We start from the raw sequence: 19,812 nt of genomic DNA, 5'->3' as shown, positions 1-19,812 counted from the left end.
CGATTGTTGCCGCAGCGCAGTGCAATTTATGCTGCTGTGCGACAGAAATGCGTGTCATTCTCGTCGCAGTGCCACTGCGACAGACTTTCAACAAGGTGGTCGCACTGTCGCAGCGTCGGTGCGGTCGCAGCGACGGCCACAGTAGTCAGCCTGGTTGTCTGCTTTGAAAGGTGAAAACGTATTACTGAACATAATAATACATGAAGGGTTTTGAGGCGGGCTAGTTGGTGGATTTCGTTCATGATGGAACTGCGCGAAAGAAATGGGGACCAAGAAGAAACACGTACACACACACAGCGCAGTTTTTTTTGTTCTTCCTTAATGCCTGAACGGCCTTTTCTTCATACATTTCAACCGGCATAACAACAAAGCCGCCTTCTTTGTCGGCTTGGATGACTGTAAGGTCGTTGTCTTTCAGGTAGTTTACGATTTTCTTTAAAGGAGGGTTTTTTGGTGGACGTTCACTTACAGTGCGGATGAGGCTGTCAACTCCGTCGCCGATAACACGTCCCTTGTCTTGGTTTGTTGTGCTACGGGCAATTTGTCGCACTGTAGCTAGAAGCTCAGAGTGGTCGGTCCTTGGTTCAAAAGAGAACTTCGGACCCTTCTCCAGGAGGCTCTGTATAGTAGTAGGGATGTTGACATCGCCTTCCACTACGATGGTCCTGGCTGCATTGCTGGTACGCATCCGAGATGGAAGCTTCGGCCTCACCTGGTGCCATAGAAATTCGGTGGAACTGGCAGCCATCTTTTCAGTTCTGAAAATCTTCGGTTTGCCACGATGGGATCTTCTTTTTCATAGACAAGAGCGCGCAGCCAGTCAGTGTAGAAGCGCACTTGTCGCCAACATTCTGACTTCATTATTTTGCTCATTCTTCTAGCGTGACCCCATGAGGGTTCAGGCGTGCCCAGCATGGCTTGAACCTGCGGAGGAGGGATCTTCATCCTCAGGTAGTATGCTAGAACCCGGGAACGCGCTGTGTGTGTACGTGTTTCTTCTTGGTCCCCGTTTCTTTCGCGTAGTTCAATCATGAATAATAATACATCATGGCTCGATATTATTACCCATGATTACGAAATCAACGCCTGCCACGATGTTTGACATTTATTGCAGCCGAAGAATTTTCGGCCACTGAAAGGACGCACCGATGCTAGGGCGCTGGTGCCAACGGCACCGACTGAATTCATCATTGTCATGTGAAACGGCGGCTGCGATTACCGTCGCAACGACAGTGCGACCGGGCCGTTTTTTTTCATTCGCGTCGCACCATACTACAGTTTGTATGCAAAATGTAGACTCACATACCTGCAACGAGGCATCAATTCTATAAACGCACTTCACTTCGTGCGGCTTCTGCTTCACGTGCGATGTTTGCAAGCAGAGGCCTTGCACTGTCGCAGACGCAGGGGAGCAGTCCTTCAGACCACAGCAGATCAGGCGGCCGGCGTTGAGGACTTCTTCGCCTTCAATCAAGCACCGGATTCGTCTTTTCTCTTGTCCAATATGTTTCATTATGTCGCCTAGACACAATGGCAGAGTAAACGAAGGTGGCATGGTTGCTAGCGAGCGAAGAGCACAACAAAGAGACCGGCCGTATGCTGCGCTTATGGACTAGACCAGCTATGCGGCTGCACGGATCATCTCTCCGGGAGCCATATTGGATTTCCTCGCGCGCCACCTATAGCCCATGGAACTTCCGAATCAGATGTGGCTTTTCGCTTGTGCAGACTACGAACAGTGTCAGCTCGAGTGTGCATGCTTTTTCGTCGCGCTGGCTGTGCGGTTAGGCGCCGCTCCGCTCTCGTTAGCAGTGTTTGTTTTGGCAGTCGTCTGCTGTCTTCTACGGAGCACCAGTGACGAACATGGAGCCTCCGTGCGCGAGCGTGGCCAACAGTAAGCAGCGCGGTGTTTATACACTGCGTTGTAGCGCAGATCAACTTGAAGCCATGCTCCGTTTTATAGAGCAGCATGCCGGTCTGGGCCGCGGGGTCAGCGAGGCGATGCCGGCAGAAACACGCCAGCGCCGGTGGGTGCAGCTCGCGGCAGAGCTGAACGGGCTGGGGCCGGCAACGCGCTCGCCGGAAGGCTGGAAGCGCTTCTGGCAGCAGCAGGTGAGGCAAGCGTGAACTGCAGGCTCGCTAGTCGCTGCCGAGCACAGGTGAGCTAATCTGCTTTCGGTGCGCAGCATGGCACGGTTACACTTTCACTATCACGTGTGTGCTCTTTGGTGCTTGCGAATTTTGCCCGCTCGTCCAGTTAGGAGCGCCTGTGCAAAGGCCAGTGTACTGCTGTGCACTTGTGCTTACCCAGTGCAACATACGCAGACGCACCGAACGTCGTCACACGCTCTGGCGGCTTCTGAACAACCAGTGCTGCGATACATGACTTTCAGCACGAGACCCGTTAAGAGACACACAGTTCAAAACTGGACATATTGGAATACCTTACTCTGTGTAATCCAGCAGGGCAACCTATACCTTTGCCATATTAGGCTGCAAGCTTTTTGTCCTAGATTTGGTCAAGAAATAGTCGGGCCTCTCGGAATGCTTATAACTCTCCCGCCTCACTTCCTCTTTAGGTACGAGAGCCATATCTTTTATTCATGCAGAACTACAGGCGGGGGCTGCCGAACCCAGAGGCAGTGCTGAGCCCAGGTGATGCCCACATTTTGGCAATCGTTGGCGAAGACTGCTCCGTGGGGTGCAGGTCCCCGGCCGTATTCGGCATGGCACCAGCAGCCACAGTTTCAACGGTGAGTAACTATGAAAGAATTTTCCCAGCTTGCAAAAAGCTATGTCAGCACCTTTCCACAGCAAGCGGTGGCTGCTATCAGGCAGGAGCTGAAATCGCAAGGCAACTCTGTAAGCGCATTACAGAATGACGCAAGCATGCATGCTGGCCGTGCGTAAAATGACATAGCGTTAGTTTGCATATCACCATGGTAAATTCGTAACATCCTTCTGAAAATATGCCACAGCAAAAGATGTCTCAAAAAGAATGAAGCTTGAATCGTAAATATATAAAATCATTTTTATTCAAAATTCAATATAGCATGGCACAGCGTCGAAAGCATAACCAGAAACCAATGCTTGTGTTGCCGCTGAAGTATGAATGAACTGTGAGTATTCATCTTATGCACTCGCAGGCACCGAGCCCAGCACCACAGGCGCCAGAAGCCATGGATGAGCATGACTATTGCTCAGTACAAGGTTTGTCATGTACTTCAGTAGACAACAGCTTTCTAAGCATGGTGCAGGTTACAGTTGCAAGCATGGTGAGACATAGCTTTTAAGCATTGTTACAGGAAATGTGATCATAACTATCACACTGTCAGTTGGCTAATATATATGCTGATTTACATTGAACAATGTTGTATTTTTCAGTAAAACATTTCTGTTTTTGCAGTCATAAAATTAGTTTTATGCATTTATGGCCAAATTGTGTTGTATACATGGCGTCACATTTCAATGTATGGTACCTGAAATGAAAAAGGTGTACGACCCAAAAATGCTCCTGCAGTAAAGTGAGGCATAAGACAATGCAACAGAAATGTGACGCATGTTCCAAGGCAGAGGTGTCTTGTGGTTTCACTACAGGAAAACACACTGAAATTACACATATGCAGAGAACGAGGACCAGCCAGGTGCGCGAGCTTCACCGCCACCAACACAAGCTGCACCGCACCAGCAAGGTGGCTCAATCAGGCGGCCGCATGCACTTCCACCTCGCCAGCAAGACCACCCAGGCAGTGTACAGCAAAGGCACAACGCGATCGCCGCCCTAATAGAACAACAAGGGCGCCTGGCCACAATACAGGACCAGCAGCTTCGGCAGATGACGACAGACCTGGCACACATCAGGGCCCACCTGGCAGGGGTAAAGTATTAATGACTATGTTTGTTCAGTGTTTCCCCCAGGACGGTGATAAAGAACGCTTGTTGTCTTTGCAAAAATAGATTGAAAGCCTGCAGGTCCGCCACGTCAACGCCGTCGAGCAGCTGGTGCAGGCCCTGCGTGACATTAACAGCACACTGCAGGGCCGCAACCAGGCACCCTGTGAGAATGGTGGCGATCCATACGGTGAGTTCAGAGGAACAGAACAGAGCAGTGTAGTGAGAAAAGCCATGATAGGCCGTGCAGGCTACTGTACGGAGAGGTATTTTTGGCTCCTCAGTTCTAGGATGCAGGTTAAATACCTGTCACAGCGGTCACGTTTCGATGGAGGCAAAACGCCGAAGAAACCCATGAGCTATGCAATGTCAGTCCATGATCAGGAGCCCTAGGCAGTCAAAATTAAAACAGGGACCTCTTCTACTGTGCCTTTTTCTCTCTTCCTGCTTTCATTTCCTCCTCCATCCCTTCGCCCACAGCACTGTTGAGGTGACCTCCCAGAAGTGGAATAGTTACTGTGTCTTTCCTTTCTATAAAAACCAAATTTCATAGCTTAAGGTGTTAAAAACATAATAGCTGGCATATGTGACAGGAGACAGTCCTCGAAGGATAACAATGAATGGTCTGAAGCGGAAAAAGAAAAGGAGGGAGCAGTGGCACATTAAGATGCTATATCATGCATGCTGATAAAGCCAGTCAGGTGGCAACTCAATCTACAGTACAATGTGTACCAGAGGTGTTGGCAATGTATAAATGTGCCCTTAGGTTATAACCACGAACTTAATGGGGACACTACTGTGCCATACACAGGTGGCACTTGTCACCAACAGAAGCAAAAAAATTTCACGATAACATACAAGTAAAATGTAGGCAACGCCTCAATACAGTAAGTGAGGTTTGTGTAAGTGCAGCCAAGACACTCCAATCACTCAAAAATTGCAATGAGAGTGTTTGGAAGCAACGCAAAGGTGGCAAATGCAGCATGGAATATGAGGGCCACTATGACTGCTTTTCACGACATTGTGTTCATCGTGTGTTCATCAAAAACACGTATGCCCTTATCATCATTTCCTTCAATGAACAAGTAATTGTGTATACATGTCTTTCTGAGGTCATACTGAACCTGTAATGCCATTCGACTGTGTAGCACAGGCTGGCAACTCTTTAGAACTCGTTACATCTCTGATATAACTTGTCTTACCCGTGACAGTGCAGCGGAAACGGAATGAGATGTAAGGTTGCTCATTAAGGATGTATAAAAAACTACGATTTTCATGCGAAGCACATCAGTCAGAGTTCAATGTTATACTAAGTTCGTGACTAGATAAAAGCACAGCGAACATTTCCTCTCCTGTCTTGCGCAAACACTTCTCTACTGGATGAAATTGCACTCTCAGGGAGATACCGTTGGCACCTTGCATCTTGCATACTGTGCGCACCTTTTGACCTGCAGCGATGCTGATGCCCAGAGAGGTAACATAATGCTCAAGTGGTTGCCAATGAATGGTAGCCAAAACACGACACAGGCTCCATACTGGAGGCACTGAAGACAGGGAAAAAGTTAAGTTCTTTTGCAGGTGGATGGTGAACACACAGACTGTTCTCTTGGCATGCTGCATACATACTGACAGTACACGGCACAGCATACAAACAACTCCTGAAGATAGCGCTAACATACAGCCCACATTTCACAGAGTGTACGATAGGCGTGATACAAGGTCACACACATGGCCACAGTTTGCTCCAATGGTGGGCGACGCCCACCTCTTTTAACACTACAATGCTGGCAGGTGCAAGGGCGACGACGACCACTGCCACAATGTCGACTATGACAGGACTTCGCCAAATGCTGCACATGCCACTGTAAAGAGCACTGTGCACAGTAGCAGCTTTTCACAACACTGCACCACCACACATAACTTCACGCATGAAGCACTCAGCTTGAAGCAGCTTACTGTAGACTGCGTTTTACAGCACCACTGAAGCTGAATTCCTTGCAGGGGCACATCCTCTTGATAAAGACAATGCAATGAGAAGTGAGCAGAGGCTTCGTGCCTCAGGGAAGAAATACTAAGAAGACAGCGTTCTGTGCTCATAGACACAACGCAGTATGATGAAACACAGCACATGCTGCGGCACGAATATATTAAATAAATAGCCGGAACTGAGTTTTCACTTTAAACAAAAGCTTAAAAATAAACAGTGCAACATACTTGTTGCCGTATGAAACACAGTATGCAATGCCAATCCTTGCTTGCAGGTTGGCTGGTGCTGGCAAGGTGGCTGGTGCAGGCGAGGCGGCTGGTGCTGCCGAGGCAGCTGCTGGCTGCACATAAACGTGTCTACAGGCGAGGCTGGCACAAAAATGTCTGCAGCAGCTGGTCACTCTTATATCTACATGCCTGGTATAGAGCAGGAAAGGCACCGTTGTCATCACAGAGGTCTGTGTCATCATCAGGGTTGCCGTTGTCAGGGGGGTCAAGTTGAGGCAGCCGTGAATATATGCACACATTGTGCAACACTGCACAAGCTGCAAGAATCTTCGCTGCGGTCTCCGGTTCGTAGTGCAGTGCGTGGTACCGTTGTAGACACCTAAACCGGCTCTTCAGGACACCAATCATGCGCTCGACAACAGACCTCAGTGATGAATGTGCACTGTTGAACCTGGCAGCAGGACTGCCAGGAGCGTGACATCCTGGAATAGGTGTGACCAACCATGGCTGCAGCGGGTAGGCACCATCACCTGCAGGCCAATGAAGACTGACATTTTTCAAAATGCGCAACATCTGCAATTTGGGTGCATGAATTTTTCAGTCCATTATTTATTTCATCATTTATTACTTTTCTCCCCTCATTACAAAGGCCTCTATTTATGATACAATAATTATTGCTATCATTGTTATCAGCCATGATACAGGCAATATGGCAGCCTGTAAGTTTGCTGTATACAAATGGTGACATGTACCTGTAGACATATCGGCTTTGAAGGAGAGCCTCAGCCATATCTGACCTCAAATTTTCTGAGCTACAGCATAAAGAAGTATCCCTTATTTTTCCACCCTCTCGGTTTACAAGTAAAAGCAAATCTGCATGTGATATTTATGTTGTTACATAGTTGTGGTACTACTGTATACTGCATTGCTCACCCGTGAAGGAACATGAACAAATATCTTATTTTTTACTCACTCCATGTGCAGGAATAAGCAGGTCTGCATCCTGTGTTATTAATGTGATGTTATTATGTACGTATGTTGTTATAAATACCTTGAAGGAAAGGCTCAACTCTTCCTGACCTCCGATTTCCTTACTGATAGCAGTTTCACTAATGCAACACCTTTGTTGACACTACTGCTGACATGTGGAAACCCTGGATTTGCATTAATTTGAAAGCAAATTGCCTCAACAGTGTGTTCACTGTAGATATGCTTAACCAGCTACATGCAACTGTTGTCTGAGATCTACTGACTGGATTTACATTTGTTCAGTGCAACTATTTCACCCTTGTGCCAGAATTCACATACCTAGTAGATATTCCCCAGATTGCAGAAAATTGTGGTTGCACAGTGCATGATGCACCGGTGATGTCCGCCACATGAAGGAATCATGCACAGACCCTGGGAATGTAGCGTCAAGTGCCCTGATGCGAAGATGGGCATCACACACCTGTAAAGAAGCATGAACAAATATTTATTCTTTTACCCGGCCAATTTACAAGTGCGAACCAATCTTCGTATTGTAACATTTATGATGTGGCGTAGGTGTATATTTAGTGTTGCAATTTAACAACTTCAGCCGCCGTCTGTGTTGTTGTTAGCAGTTTTTTTTTTACCTTATGCCATAGTTTTTGCTAGCAAAGACATGCGCCAAAACACTGACTTTCTTCCACTGCATTATCAACTGCACACTGGTACAGTATGTTGCACTACAGCAGACAGCATACTAAAACCATAAAACCAAAGTTATTGATTGTGATACTTGACACAGATGAGAAAAAAGAGGCTCCAACACTCACTGGACTGAGCACTCAGAATCTAATCTCACAGTGAAGTGGGAACACCCGCATCACCCAAGGCAAAGTGTCATAAAACAATGAAGATAACATAGCACATGACATGAACTATGCAAACAAGGTCATACTGTGTAATCCTTGTCCAAGAGCACCTTGTTTGTGCGACTCCCACTACTCCAGCAATGAAAACTGTTCTGTCAGTAATATGCAGTTGCAGGGCTTACAGGAACAAATACATGGGCATGCAATGAGCTATGTGTGCAAGTGCCAGTCTACTACCTCTTTTGTTTCTACCTTTGAGTGTCATGTTGCCAGAATTTAAGAACTCAGACGCAGCAAAATACAGAAAATCACGAAGGCTGCACTCCAGGCAGTTTGGAGGCTCCGTGCATTGTATGTTTCTTATTCCGAAGGCATGATTGTGCCATTTCTTTCTGCTTTCCTTTACAGGCACAATTGTTAACCCGCTTTCTCCAGCAGACCGTTCTCCCTTTAGTCTAATAAAACATGCAGGTAAGCACGCCGCAAACGAGTGCCGACGACGGCATGTTTCTGGTTACAGGAGACCAAAGGTCATGCACCGAAGAGCGCCGCTACAAAGCTTATTGTTGTCGTTCTTACCACCATGACGTTCAAGGCATAGTATCTCTTGCGGCAGAAGTACGCCGGTCTGTTGACCTCGTCAGATGGTGCGGCTATGCAGACAAGTGTCCCATCGATGGCGCCAACACATCCCGGGAATCTACTGTCCAGCAGTTCGAAGACTTCGCGTGCGGTCGCCATTTCAGCTGGAGAGCATGAGAAGGAGATCCACTCGTGTCCCAGGCAGTTCATAATCGCGTCGATGACTGCATGGATGCAGCGACTCACATTCGGCTGACTAACCGCTAGGTGTTCGTCGCTTGCGATCATGCCCTGAAAACTGCCTGTGGCATAAAACCGGAGCGCACACAGCACCTGCTGCAACACGGTGAGCACAGTTGCCGTGTGACGCGCTGCCTCTCCAGATCTTCCCACAACTCGTCACACAGCCACCTCACCAAGTCTTTTGTCAGGCGAAAATGCTGCCTGAACAAGTCATCGGGCATCTCGAAAGCGTCTCGACGTTCACGATAATGCCTGTCCGAAAGCACTCCTAGCCAGTCCAATACGACGGGTAATGCCGGAAACAAAGCCATCGCCCGAACTTCTTTCTAGCGAACTTCTAGCTAGTCCGAACGTCGTCGTTGTTGCCTCAAATACGATGGCCCATACTGTCCCTCCGCGTCTTCGTCCTCGTGGAATAATAATAATAATAATTGGTTTTTGGGGAAAGGAAATTGCGCAGTATCTGTCTCATATATTGTTGGACACCTGAACGCCGTAAGGGAAGGGATAAGGGAGGGAGTAAAAGAAGAAAGGAAGAGAGAGAGAGGTGCCATAGTGAAGGGCTCCGGAATAATTTTGACCACCTGGGGATCTTTAACGTGCACTGACATCGCACAGTACACTGGCGCCTTAGCGTTTTTCCTCCATAAAAACGCAGCCGCCTCGGTCGGGTTCGAACCCGGGAACTCCGGATCAGTAGACGAGCGCCCTAACCACTGAGCCACCGCGGCGGGGGTCGTCGTCGTGGAAGAGACGGTGCATTGATGATGCCGTAGTAACGTCTGCAAAGTGTTTGAAGCAGAAAAGTACGTAGAGACCTGCTGAGACGATTAAAAAAATTAACCTTCTTTGTGTCGGTCCTTCCAACGAATAGTTACTATATAAGTGCCCTTGAAAAGCCGTTTCAAAGTTTTCTACATTCAAAACAAGGTTTACCTTGCCGTAATTCATCACTTCAAATAAATTGGTACCAAACTGCGGAGCCAGACGTATAACTCAGCCTTGTATCCGCCTTTTTCTTACCGTAATTCAACCACCTCGCGGCCGTACCAAATTACGACGGCCAAATGGGGCATTTTTCAGCAATGGCAGCATTTCCTTTGCGTCACTAAACGTCATTTTGACCTCACTGAATTATGCTTGCGTTTCACGTGAATCGCGTGACATTCCTCCAGCCAATCACATTCTAGAAAGCAACCCTCACAGTATGAACTTTTTTTTCTCAAAATTGCTAAAACGAGCCAAGTGTTTTTTTCCATGCCAGCTGTAGCTTCGTTTCCCCTCCATAGACATTTAAATTTACCAACCCGGCACAAAATATAACTGTGCTAAAAATCAGTCTTCAAGTACACGTCATTTTGACGTCACGGCAGAAAGCTATTTCGAAGCCTGATGGTTTTGAGCCACAAATTTAAAACTCGTGACTTGCACGTGATTGCCCAATGAGCCAATCAGAGAGACAATATGGCGGCGAACGGCGGCCATGCGTGTCTAGAATAGGGCCCCTGGTGATACATCGTGCTGTGACAATTAAGTGGCAGGGGAGATGGCGGGGAAGGGGGAGTGGCTGCAGGGGGGGAGAGACGTCTTTTAATTAGACAGCTTTTGTGGTCGCAAGCACTTTTTTCCTCGTTTTGTCAAGGTGCAGGCCTACTTCGGCACCAGTTCTCGGTTGCTGTGCACTCACTGGAGAGGCAGTGTTGAGAAGTGCAGCAATGGCGTACATGCCACCCAACGCCGAGCAGACGACGCTACACATCGTGCTTCAAGGCATTGAAAAAGAAGTTCGTCTCCTTTATAACCCGGACGGTTCTCCCATGCAGGATGCAAATGGTTACTTATACGAGGCATTCGGTAAGTGCTGTTTTAAGCTTACGCTTAACACGTGGCTAGCGGTCAAGAGGGGTTTGTTTGTGGCCGTGGCCACACGTCAGTAGATAATGATTGACGAATACGGCCTCGTCGCTTTGCTTAAGTCTCATGTGTTGGTTGCTTTTCTGAGGCATCGTGTTGGGCTGTATAGACTTTATAAATGTTGGTGTGCACTTTTGCAGATGGGCAGCGCGTGACGCTGCGGTTTGCGGCCCAAGAGGAGAATGTACCCCCTCCGGCGCAACCGCCGACGCAGACTTCCGCCAGTGGCTGCGACGATGAGACGCTGACACCGCTTTCTGCAGTGGCATTGGCATCTCCTGACGACGAGCCAGAACTGTGGAGCTGCCGCAAGACAAAGTTCTTTCTGAACAAGTACAAAGAAATGAAGGACTTCGTTGGTAAAACCAGGGTACTTCGGTATTTCTTTCTCGTGCTCTTTTGGTTTCGGTTTCAAGAGCCGAATGAGGACTGTGACGTCAATGTGTACTTACAGGTCACGTGAGACATGAAGGAACTGCAATATAATCGCTGCTTCTGCATTCGTTGTCATTCCGGCTCTTGAAGAAGGCTGGCTTCAGCACTGCAGTAAATTAAAACTGTGAAGCAGCGATTATATGGACGTTTTTTCATGCCTCACGTGACTCAATCACTCTTTGACGTCACAACCATCGTTCGGCTGTTGAAACTGAAACCAAAACAGCATGACAGAAAAAAATTTGATTAGAAATTATTTAGCAGTTGTAGGCAAATATCACATAATCCGTGCGTAGTAGTGTCCTGCACATTATTGTAGAAAAAAAAATGCCACCAAAATTGTGTCTATACTCCTTTAAGCAGGCACCCGCTGCGCAATGTGGCAGTGAGTTCTCTAAAGCGAAGGAAAAAAGTGCTTGTGAATTAAGAAAATTTATGAAATGAGTTATTTGATTTTTTTTTAGAAGGATGCGCCTTTGGGCTGGTTTTTCAGCTACTCACGCAAGCAGAGCGTAAAAACGCTTACATAAGTTCTATCACATATAGGCGAGTTATGCCCAGAAATTGCACAAAGGCAACAGCGTGAGCTCTGCTTGTGCACTTCTGGAAAAGAGAGTTTATTTTGTTGATTAGCGGCTTGCATAAGCCCTCCCTAATTACGCTCGTCATTACCACTGGGTTGTGCCAGTGAGCATTTGTTAATTACTAAACTTACGGCGCCTTTTCATCATCATCATCATTTATTTTTCCTTAAAGGCCCCAATGGGGCATTACATAAGGGGGGGGGGAACAAATGGTAATAACGGGTCAAAGACAGAACACAAATATAAATGGCAAGCACAAATAAACACAGTAAATGCATTGAAATTACCAAGACAATAAATAGGTAAATAAAAGGCCTTCTACAGGAATTGACGAGAGAAATAAGCAGTCAATAAGTGTTTAAATTTTACTGAGTTGGTTTCATTGACTATATCGTCAGGGAGTACATTCCACTCGGATATAACAGGTGGCAAAAATGAATTATTGAAACCTTTAGTGGTACCATGAATACGCTGAACACTGTTGCAATTAAACAAACGTCGGGAGTATCTCAAGGGGGGGGGGGGGGGCAGAATAAGGCTCTCATGTATTTGCGGGAAATTATAATCAAGTTTGTGAAAAAGGCAAAGTCTTGCTATCTTACGTCGTGATGACAGGGGGGTTAGACCAATGGAATATTTGATATTAGTAACGCTCAGCCTAGAATCATAATTGGATCTTATGAAACGAGCAGCTCTATTTTGGACTGCTTCTAACGCCTGGATTAGGTATTCTTGATGGGGGTTCCAAATAGTCGATGCATATTCAACTTTGGTACGGATAAATGTTTCATATGCAATTAGTCTAACCGTGGGCGGAGAAAATGTGAGATCGTCTAATGAAGCCTAGTGATTTCGAAACGCGTGCAGCAAGTGACTTGATGTGCTTTGACCAGTTCAGATTACTTGTTATGTCGATGCCAAGATACCTGTAAGATTCAACTTGCGATAGCACGGTCGAGTTTAGTGAATATGAGTAGAGCAAGTTAGATCGTTTCCGGGACACGTGCATAAACTTACATTTATGCCACATTGAACTTCATGAGCCAGGTAGAGCACCAGTTTTGGATTAAGTTTAAGTCATCCTGCAGTAGAGACTGATCACTATTAGAACAAATACGACAGTAGAGAACACAATCATCTGCAAACAGACGAATGGATGACGAAATTCCAGCGGGAAGGTCATTAATAAAGATTAAAAACAGAAGCGGGCCAAGAACTGATCCCTGAGGGACTCCAGAGGTAACATTTGTAGCGGCGAAAGGATGACTATCAATGACGGTGTATTGCGAACGATTAGTTAAAAAGCAGTGAATCCATGATAATAATAGTGGGTCCAGAGACAGGCAGGAAAGTTTAGTCATGAGGCGCTGGTGGGGAACGCGGTCAAAAGCCTTAGAAAAATCGAGGTAAATTATGTCTGTTTGAAGGGACGAGTCTAGGTTTGAGTGGAGGTCAGTCGTGAATTCGAAAAGCTGAGTTTCACATGAATAACCAGAACGAAATCCGTGTTGTTTAGAGAAGAAAAAGGAATTATTATCTAGGTGCGTTGCAATGTGAGAGTAAATTATATGTTCGATGAGCTTGCATGCAATGCACGTTAGCGAGATAGGCCGATAATTGGATGGATCGGAGCGGTTTCCTGCCCTAAAGGTGGGTACAACTCTGCTTAACTTCCACTTTGACGGGATTTGGCCACTGGAAATAGACTGCGTGAAAATTATTTGTATGATATGGCTGGATATTAGTTTGATATCTTTAAGAATTTTGGCAGATATGTTGTCGGGTAGTAGTGTTGAAATCTGGGTCAGTTGGTACATGTTCAGGAGTAAAACCAGTCAAAAGACGGGACACAGCGAAGAGACGAGGCACACACACGACGACTGGACTAGCATCTGTGCTTGTTAGAAGAAAACAGACTCCCAGGAAAAGTGGCAAAGTTTGCGAAAGGAAGCTAAGTTCCTTCTGCATGAGGTAGATAGAAGGACTGCTGATACAATCATCTCCTTGAATACTGATGAGGAACGCTTCGAGGATTTCGCCCTCAACTTTTCCCTTGCCTCTGCCGACAATACTAACATTGGAAAATAGCGGGTAGCAACCGCATTCCCGGCAATGTCGAGGCAAGTTAGCGCCGTCAGTAGGGGACAGAGAGTTGTGGTGTTCTCTTAGTCTGTCATTAATACATCGGCCTGTTTGCCCAATGTACACTTTTTCGCAGGTCAACGGAATTCTGTAAACAGCACCTGTGGCACAGTTGACGTAGCGGTTTTCATGTTGCGTCGAACAAACCGGCCGATAAGTCCTGCCACGTGCAACACGTGAGCACAGGCGTGAATGCTTGCAGGGAGCTGAAAACACAACATTGATGCCCCGCTTTCCGGCGACCTTTTTGATGGTGTGGGCGAGTTTATGCACATAAGGCATGACTTCAAAATTTATCTTTTCCACTGTCTTTGGGTAAACCCTTTTGACATCTCGAACCTTTATCTTTTGCAGGAGCGTTTCGGCCACTGCCCTCAGAAGTTCTTTTGGAAAACCGGCCGCCTCCAAACGTTCATACTGATTATCGAAGCTAGTCTTCATGCTGTGGTGGCAACTCTTTTGCAGTGCATTACGGAAGCAGTTAGTAGCAATCCCCTCTTGACAATCTTGGAATGAGCTGACGAGTACGGTAATAAGGACTTTTTAGCTCTAGGCATGAAGCATATTGTCGGCATGTTGTCGGCCCAGGGGTACTTGATACCTTTAAGTTATCTATTAATTTACGTATTCCATCAACAGAGATATCAATTGGCGCCATTTGAGGAAAATTTAAGCTGGGCGCTAAAGGAATATTTGTAACCGGTTCCTGTGTGAAAACCGACGAGAAGTACTCGTTCATTACGTCTGAACGGAGCTCATTTAGAACGTGAGAGCCGTCGGGATCTAATGAAGTGATATTATGTGACCCACTATGGTTGGGAGTTAACAAAGACCAGAAATTTTTTGGGTTATTTCACAGGATGTCAAGTAGGTCCTTGTCGTAAAATTTATGTTTGGTGCTCCTGAGCAACCTGGTATAATTATGCAGAAAGCTTAAGTACTCCCATTTAAGAGCTGAGTTCAAGCTCTTAGCTGCCCTGAATAACCGTTTTTTCTTGTTACATAATTTTCTTAAGGAATTTGTAAGCCATGGTTTGCCGGCATCACCACGAATGCAGACAAGGGGTGCACATGAGTCAATTAGAGAGATAATTGTTTCTTTATACGAACGCCAGTTATCATCAACAGACCTATTAGGAGCGGACTCTGCAAAGTGGGGAAGAAACTCAGCCAGTTCATCATTGATTTTGGAAAAATCGGCTTTGCTGTAATCATGAATGTATTTTATTGAACGTTGTCGGGGAGGGATTGAAATCGATAGGTTAACAGCACTATGTTATGATCGCTAAGACCATCGCAGGATGACAATGACTGGATTAAATCTGGATTTAAGACAAGAGCAAGATCTAGGTTGTTACTACCACGAGTTGGAAAACTGACTGTTTGAGAGAGGTTTAACGAGAGAATAAGATAAAAAAAATCTCTGGAATGGCGTGAGTCTGCACTTAGGTTCTCCCAATCGATCTCTGGAAAGTTAAAATCACCGCAAACTATAAGGTTCCTGGAGGGAAACTGGTTTTTCATGTGAAAAAGAATGGTACCTAAGTCTTCAATGAAGGAGTGATCAGAATCAGGAGCTCGGTAGCAGGCAATGATAATAGTGCGATGACCAAGTGAAACGTTCACACAAAGGACTTCGCTATTGCTAGTGATTTCAACAGCAGAAGAAACCAAGGTACGCTTAACGAGGACCATCACGCCGCCTCCCCTGCGCTCAGGTCTATCACGCCGGAAAAAATCGAAAGGTTGCTTATCTTGCAATAGCTATTCATTCTGTATATCAGGGGTGAGCCATGTTTCGGTAAAGATCGCGATATCGGTGCTGTTGTCATCCAAAATAGCTTCAATGGTGTCTTTGAGAAGTAGCTTCGGATATTGGTTAGTAAAACTGATACTGATTTGTCTCTTGGGGCAGGGGTGGCGCGCTCAGAAGTTTGCAAAGGTTGGCGAATCAACAGTTTCTGCGACGGCAGTGAGTGCTATGAAGTTTGTTCGGTTACGGAGTCGGTTCCAGCATCATACACAAACTGTTTTTGTTCATAATTAGCTTATCAAAGCGGATTTTGAATGAGTTAGAACTCTGCAGACCATATGAAAAAAGTTTTTTCCTTGCCACGCGTACACGTGCAGAGTAGTCTTCTCGGACTCTGAACGACGTGTCTAAGCACCGAGCTGGTGGAAAGGATTCGCGCTTTTTCTTTAAATCTCGTGAAATTGACTATGATAGGGCGGTTCTTTCCCGACTGGAAATGACTAAGTCTGTGAGCGCGCTCAATATCTTGCCTATCAATTGTGATATCAAGTTTCTGGGAGCAGAATGAAATGATGCGCGATTCAGATTGTGACCACGTTTCCTCTTGTTCATCTTCTATTCCGAGGAACAGCAAATTTGACCGGCGGAGACGATTCTCGGCGTCGTCACATTTGTCCGAAAGTAGCTTAATATCTGAGGAAAGTTTAGCCACATCTGAATCGGCTACAGAGCCTGAGCCGCCTTACTGATTTGTTTCGGCGACTTTTTCTAGGGCATCAACTCGGGAAGAAAGGCTGGAAATCGAATCCTCAACTTTCGACTGAGCGGCGCGAATCAGCGCTAGTTCACTTAACATAGTATTTCGAGAAAGTTCAATGCGGGATATGGCCAGAGCAATTGATTCGAAAGACGGTTGAGGGTTACTATTCACTGTGGGTCCGGGGTTCAGTTCGACGTCCCCAGCCAACACTAACAGAAGGCAAGTGACATATGCGTCGATACACTGGCAACATGATATGCACAGTATTCTTCGAAAGCAATGCGTAGGGTCGATGGGGGCACGACACCGCTAGCAAAAATGCATTATCAGAGCGGATGCAAGTTGAATCAGGTAAATAACCAACCTGCATGAAAAAGGGCATTCTCGTGACCTGCATCGTTGCGGTGGCGTGCCCCGAATGACTCCAGTAAGACGACGGTATTTGTAGTCCTTTCAAAGTTACCACGCTGAGCGTAGCACTCGGTTGCCAGATGTGGAAGCAGTCCGGGGTTAAAGGCGGCGGGTAAGGCACGGCGATGGTTTCGTTGGGCGTGTTGACGGTATCCCGCCAAACGTGAGTAGTGATCCAGACTGCAACGGCTGCCTTGATAGCAAAACGGCGTTGACGAGGCGATCCATATCAGTGCGGATTCTCGTGACCTGCATCGTCGCGGTGGCGTGTCCCGAATGACTCCAGTAAGACGACGGTATTTGTAGTCCTTTCGAAGTTACCACGCTGAGCGTAGCACTCTGTTGCCAGATGTGGAAGTAGTCCGGGGTTAAAGGCGGCGGGTAAGGCACGGCGTTGGTTTCGTTGGGCGTGTTGACGGTATCCCGCCAAACGTCAGAGTAGTTATCTAGACTGCAACGGCTGCCTTGATAGCAAAACGGCGTTGACGAGGTGATCCATATCAGTGCGGCCTGCATGAAAAAGGGAATTCTCGTGACCTGCATCGTTGCGGTTTGAAATTTGAGTGGTTAGTTAGTTGCAGCCGCTTCTAGTTGCCCAGTATCAACGATAGAATTCTATACATCTGTAGTGGTTGGTCTGGAGAGTGTCGTCGTCAGTCTTATGCGACAGACCGGTTCCTCTCTGGCGAAACATGCAGTGGCCACCGCCGAAGTCGTCGTCACGTCATTGTACCACTCAAAATCAGAGAACGGACAGAACAAAATTCGACGGCAGCAGCACCATTGCTATTGAGTGCGCGAATGCATTTGCAAATTGTTGTAAAGCACCTTAGAACTCCGTTTAATCCGAATGCCACTAGAAGTGTCCAATACCATTTGACGAAAATGCCACTTAAAAGTCCGCTGCTCTAATGCTGCTCAAATGCTGTAATGTGCTCCAGGAACATGTGTTTTGATCTCAAGGACCAACGTAACACATCTACTTTGGCTACGTATACATGCCAATTGGAGTTAAACTGAGATGAGACAGGCCTATACAGGTCTGAAACTTCTTATAGAGAGCTCAAGTGGTTTTTACGAGTTCGAAAAGTTATAAACTGTCTCTCTCTGTTGTGGCAATATTGAACGTTGCCATGTCGTTTTAGCAGATGGCACAAGGATGACCAGCGTTTGCCAGTATACTTTTAACACTGAATGAGGGGGCGTTGTGAGCGAAAAATTCCCGCCGAAGCAACCTATGTGGGCAATCTGGTTCGTGTGACCTTGTGGCGTCCTCACTGCCTGACTACCGGTCCCGGATTGTGAGCAAAGTGCACGCCGTTGCAGGTGACAGTTAAATCAGATTGATCGCGAGAAGTTGCCCAGGAGGAGTAATCTAGGTAACACAAGCCCCATCGATGGCAGCACCTGCAATCGCGGGGCCATCGCTTCGCTGCACCACTGCGCCAGGAATGGTGTGAAGACTCCCAGCGGTGTATGAATGGAAATTCAAGAATGGCGAATTCCGCATACATGGATCGGAGCATTAGTGTCGCCTCTAGTTTTTAGATATTTCATTCTGTTTTAATAGCATTGGCGTCTGCTCTGCTATCAACCGAGAGCCAAGTACAATTTGCTTCCAACTTCGCCCATTCAGTGCTCGTGAAGCAATTGCCACGTCGTGCTTAAAAAATGCTTTGGAAAAATATCCGCACCTTATCTCAGAGGCGTTCAACCATGGATAACAGGCAATGCTAAGCGCCGGTTATCCACGACTCCTCATTTCAATCGCAGAGGGCCTTCTTGAAATAACGCGCACAAGGCGCTAACGTGTGACGCCCGCGCACAGCGTGGGCAGAAGGTGGCAGTGATACCTGACGTCCATAGGTTGTCATATAATCTGGGAAAGAAAATTGGCCCAGCGTTACAACGTAAAAGTCGTGTTCAATTGCACCCCACACGCTGTCAAAACATTGCAGAATGACTGACTCCGGAGGCAACTCGACAACGAGATTGCGGCAAGAAACGCAAGCATCCGTGTTAGTTAAATGCGCAGAAGGTGTAGTCTATCAAATGCTATTAAGTTGCGGATAGATTTACGTTGGTTTTATCGGGAGTGGCATGCAGGATAGGCCGTGAGATCGCGCTAAGAGCTCAAAAAAAATTGGAGGAGACATTTAATTAAGCTCCACCTTAAGGTTTTGACATGAAAACTCAGTGGTTTAATTCCCGTATGTGCAGAATGTCATTCCCTACTTTATATTCATAGATCCGCGGGGGTCTTCATACCGCTCCTGGCCCAGTGGTGCAGCAGTTAAGCGATGCGCCACATCCCTGCGATGGCAGGTGCTCCCAGCGTTGGGCCTTGTGCGGCCCAGGTTGCTCTTCCCGCGCAGCCAATAATTTACTGCCACGGGGGGCAGACTGTCATGACGCCGCAAGGTCACGTGACCTAGCTGGCCACCTGCCGTTAGGTTGCCTACTGGGCACCACCTGCCAGAATACGCTCGTGATTTTTCGCTCACAACGTCAACGCCGGATTTTCTGGCTATCGGGGACATTAATGTCATCGCATTTAAATGCGCGTGAAGCAAAGATGCCTGCTTCATCGCAAGTAACTGTATGACCTGGAATTGAAGAGTATTTGCCTGATCTGAAGAGGAGTATTGTAACCTCGAGAAATAACGTGTCCCTTGGTAAATCCCGGAATTGGAATTCATTTCTAGACTTGAAAAATGCTGCGTCAGCATGCCTTCCATTTCGCTATGAGACAAAGAGCTTGCGTATGTGTAGGTGACAATGTTCGCGCGGACAACACATTAGCAAAATGTTCACAATAAAAGCATTAACCAAGGAGGAGGCCACAGTATGGCGTAGACTGCAAACCGGCTCCTTTCCTAACTTATACATACTAAAGATGTTCCCCACACAGTATGGCGCCAACTGCCCGTGGTGCGGAGCACGACCGACATTATACCACATCACGTGGGAGTGCGAAAGAAATCATGCATTCCACAAACAAAACACCATGTGCGGAGCAATGGGAGAGCCGGCTCACCAGCTGCG

The 19,812-nt window shown here is 46.9% G+C and overlaps 2 protein-coding genes across 3 annotated transcripts; both read left to right on the top strand.

Moving 5' to 3' along the window:
* Positions 1-1,148: 1,148 nt before the first annotated feature.
* On the top strand, positions 1,149-7,186 carry LOC144119038 (uncharacterized). 2 transcript variants are annotated; one of them, XM_077651773.1, is made up of 5 exons: positions 1,149-2,753; positions 3,147-3,210; positions 3,627-3,877; positions 3,958-4,081; positions 6,153-7,182. In XM_077651773.1, the coding sequence occupies exons 1-5, from the start codon at positions 2,604-2,606 to the stop codon at positions 6,377-6,379; spliced, it is 816 nt and encodes a 271-aa protein (XP_077507899.1). In that variant the 5' UTR covers positions 1,149-2,603; the 3' UTR covers positions 6,380-7,182. The 2 variants fall into 2 exon arrangements, with proteins under 2 accessions (XP_077507899.1, XP_077507900.1); XM_077651774.1 differs by lacking the exon at positions 3,958-4,081 and having other exon boundaries at positions 6,153-7,186.
* A 3,263-nt stretch (positions 7,187-10,449) lies between these two features.
* Positions 10,450-11,215, top strand: LOC144119037 (uncharacterized). The gene is made up of 2 exons (XM_077651772.1): positions 10,450-10,622; positions 10,823-11,215. The coding sequence occupies exons 1-2, from the start codon at positions 10,484-10,486 to the stop codon at positions 11,143-11,145; spliced, it is 462 nt and encodes a 153-aa protein (XP_077507898.1). The 5' UTR covers positions 10,450-10,483; the 3' UTR covers positions 11,146-11,215.
* Positions 11,216-19,812: the final 8,597 nt, after the last annotated feature.

Source organism: Amblyomma americanum, chromosome 2 (assembly GCF_052857255.1).
Source record: "Amblyomma americanum isolate KBUSLIRL-KWMA chromosome 2, ASM5285725v1, whole genome shotgun sequence".
Classification (NCBI taxonomy): Eukaryota; Metazoa; Arthropoda; class Arachnida; order Ixodida; family Ixodidae; genus Amblyomma; species Amblyomma americanum.
Note: the sequence above shows the minus strand (reverse complement) of the source record. Positions and strands in the feature narration are given on the sequence as shown.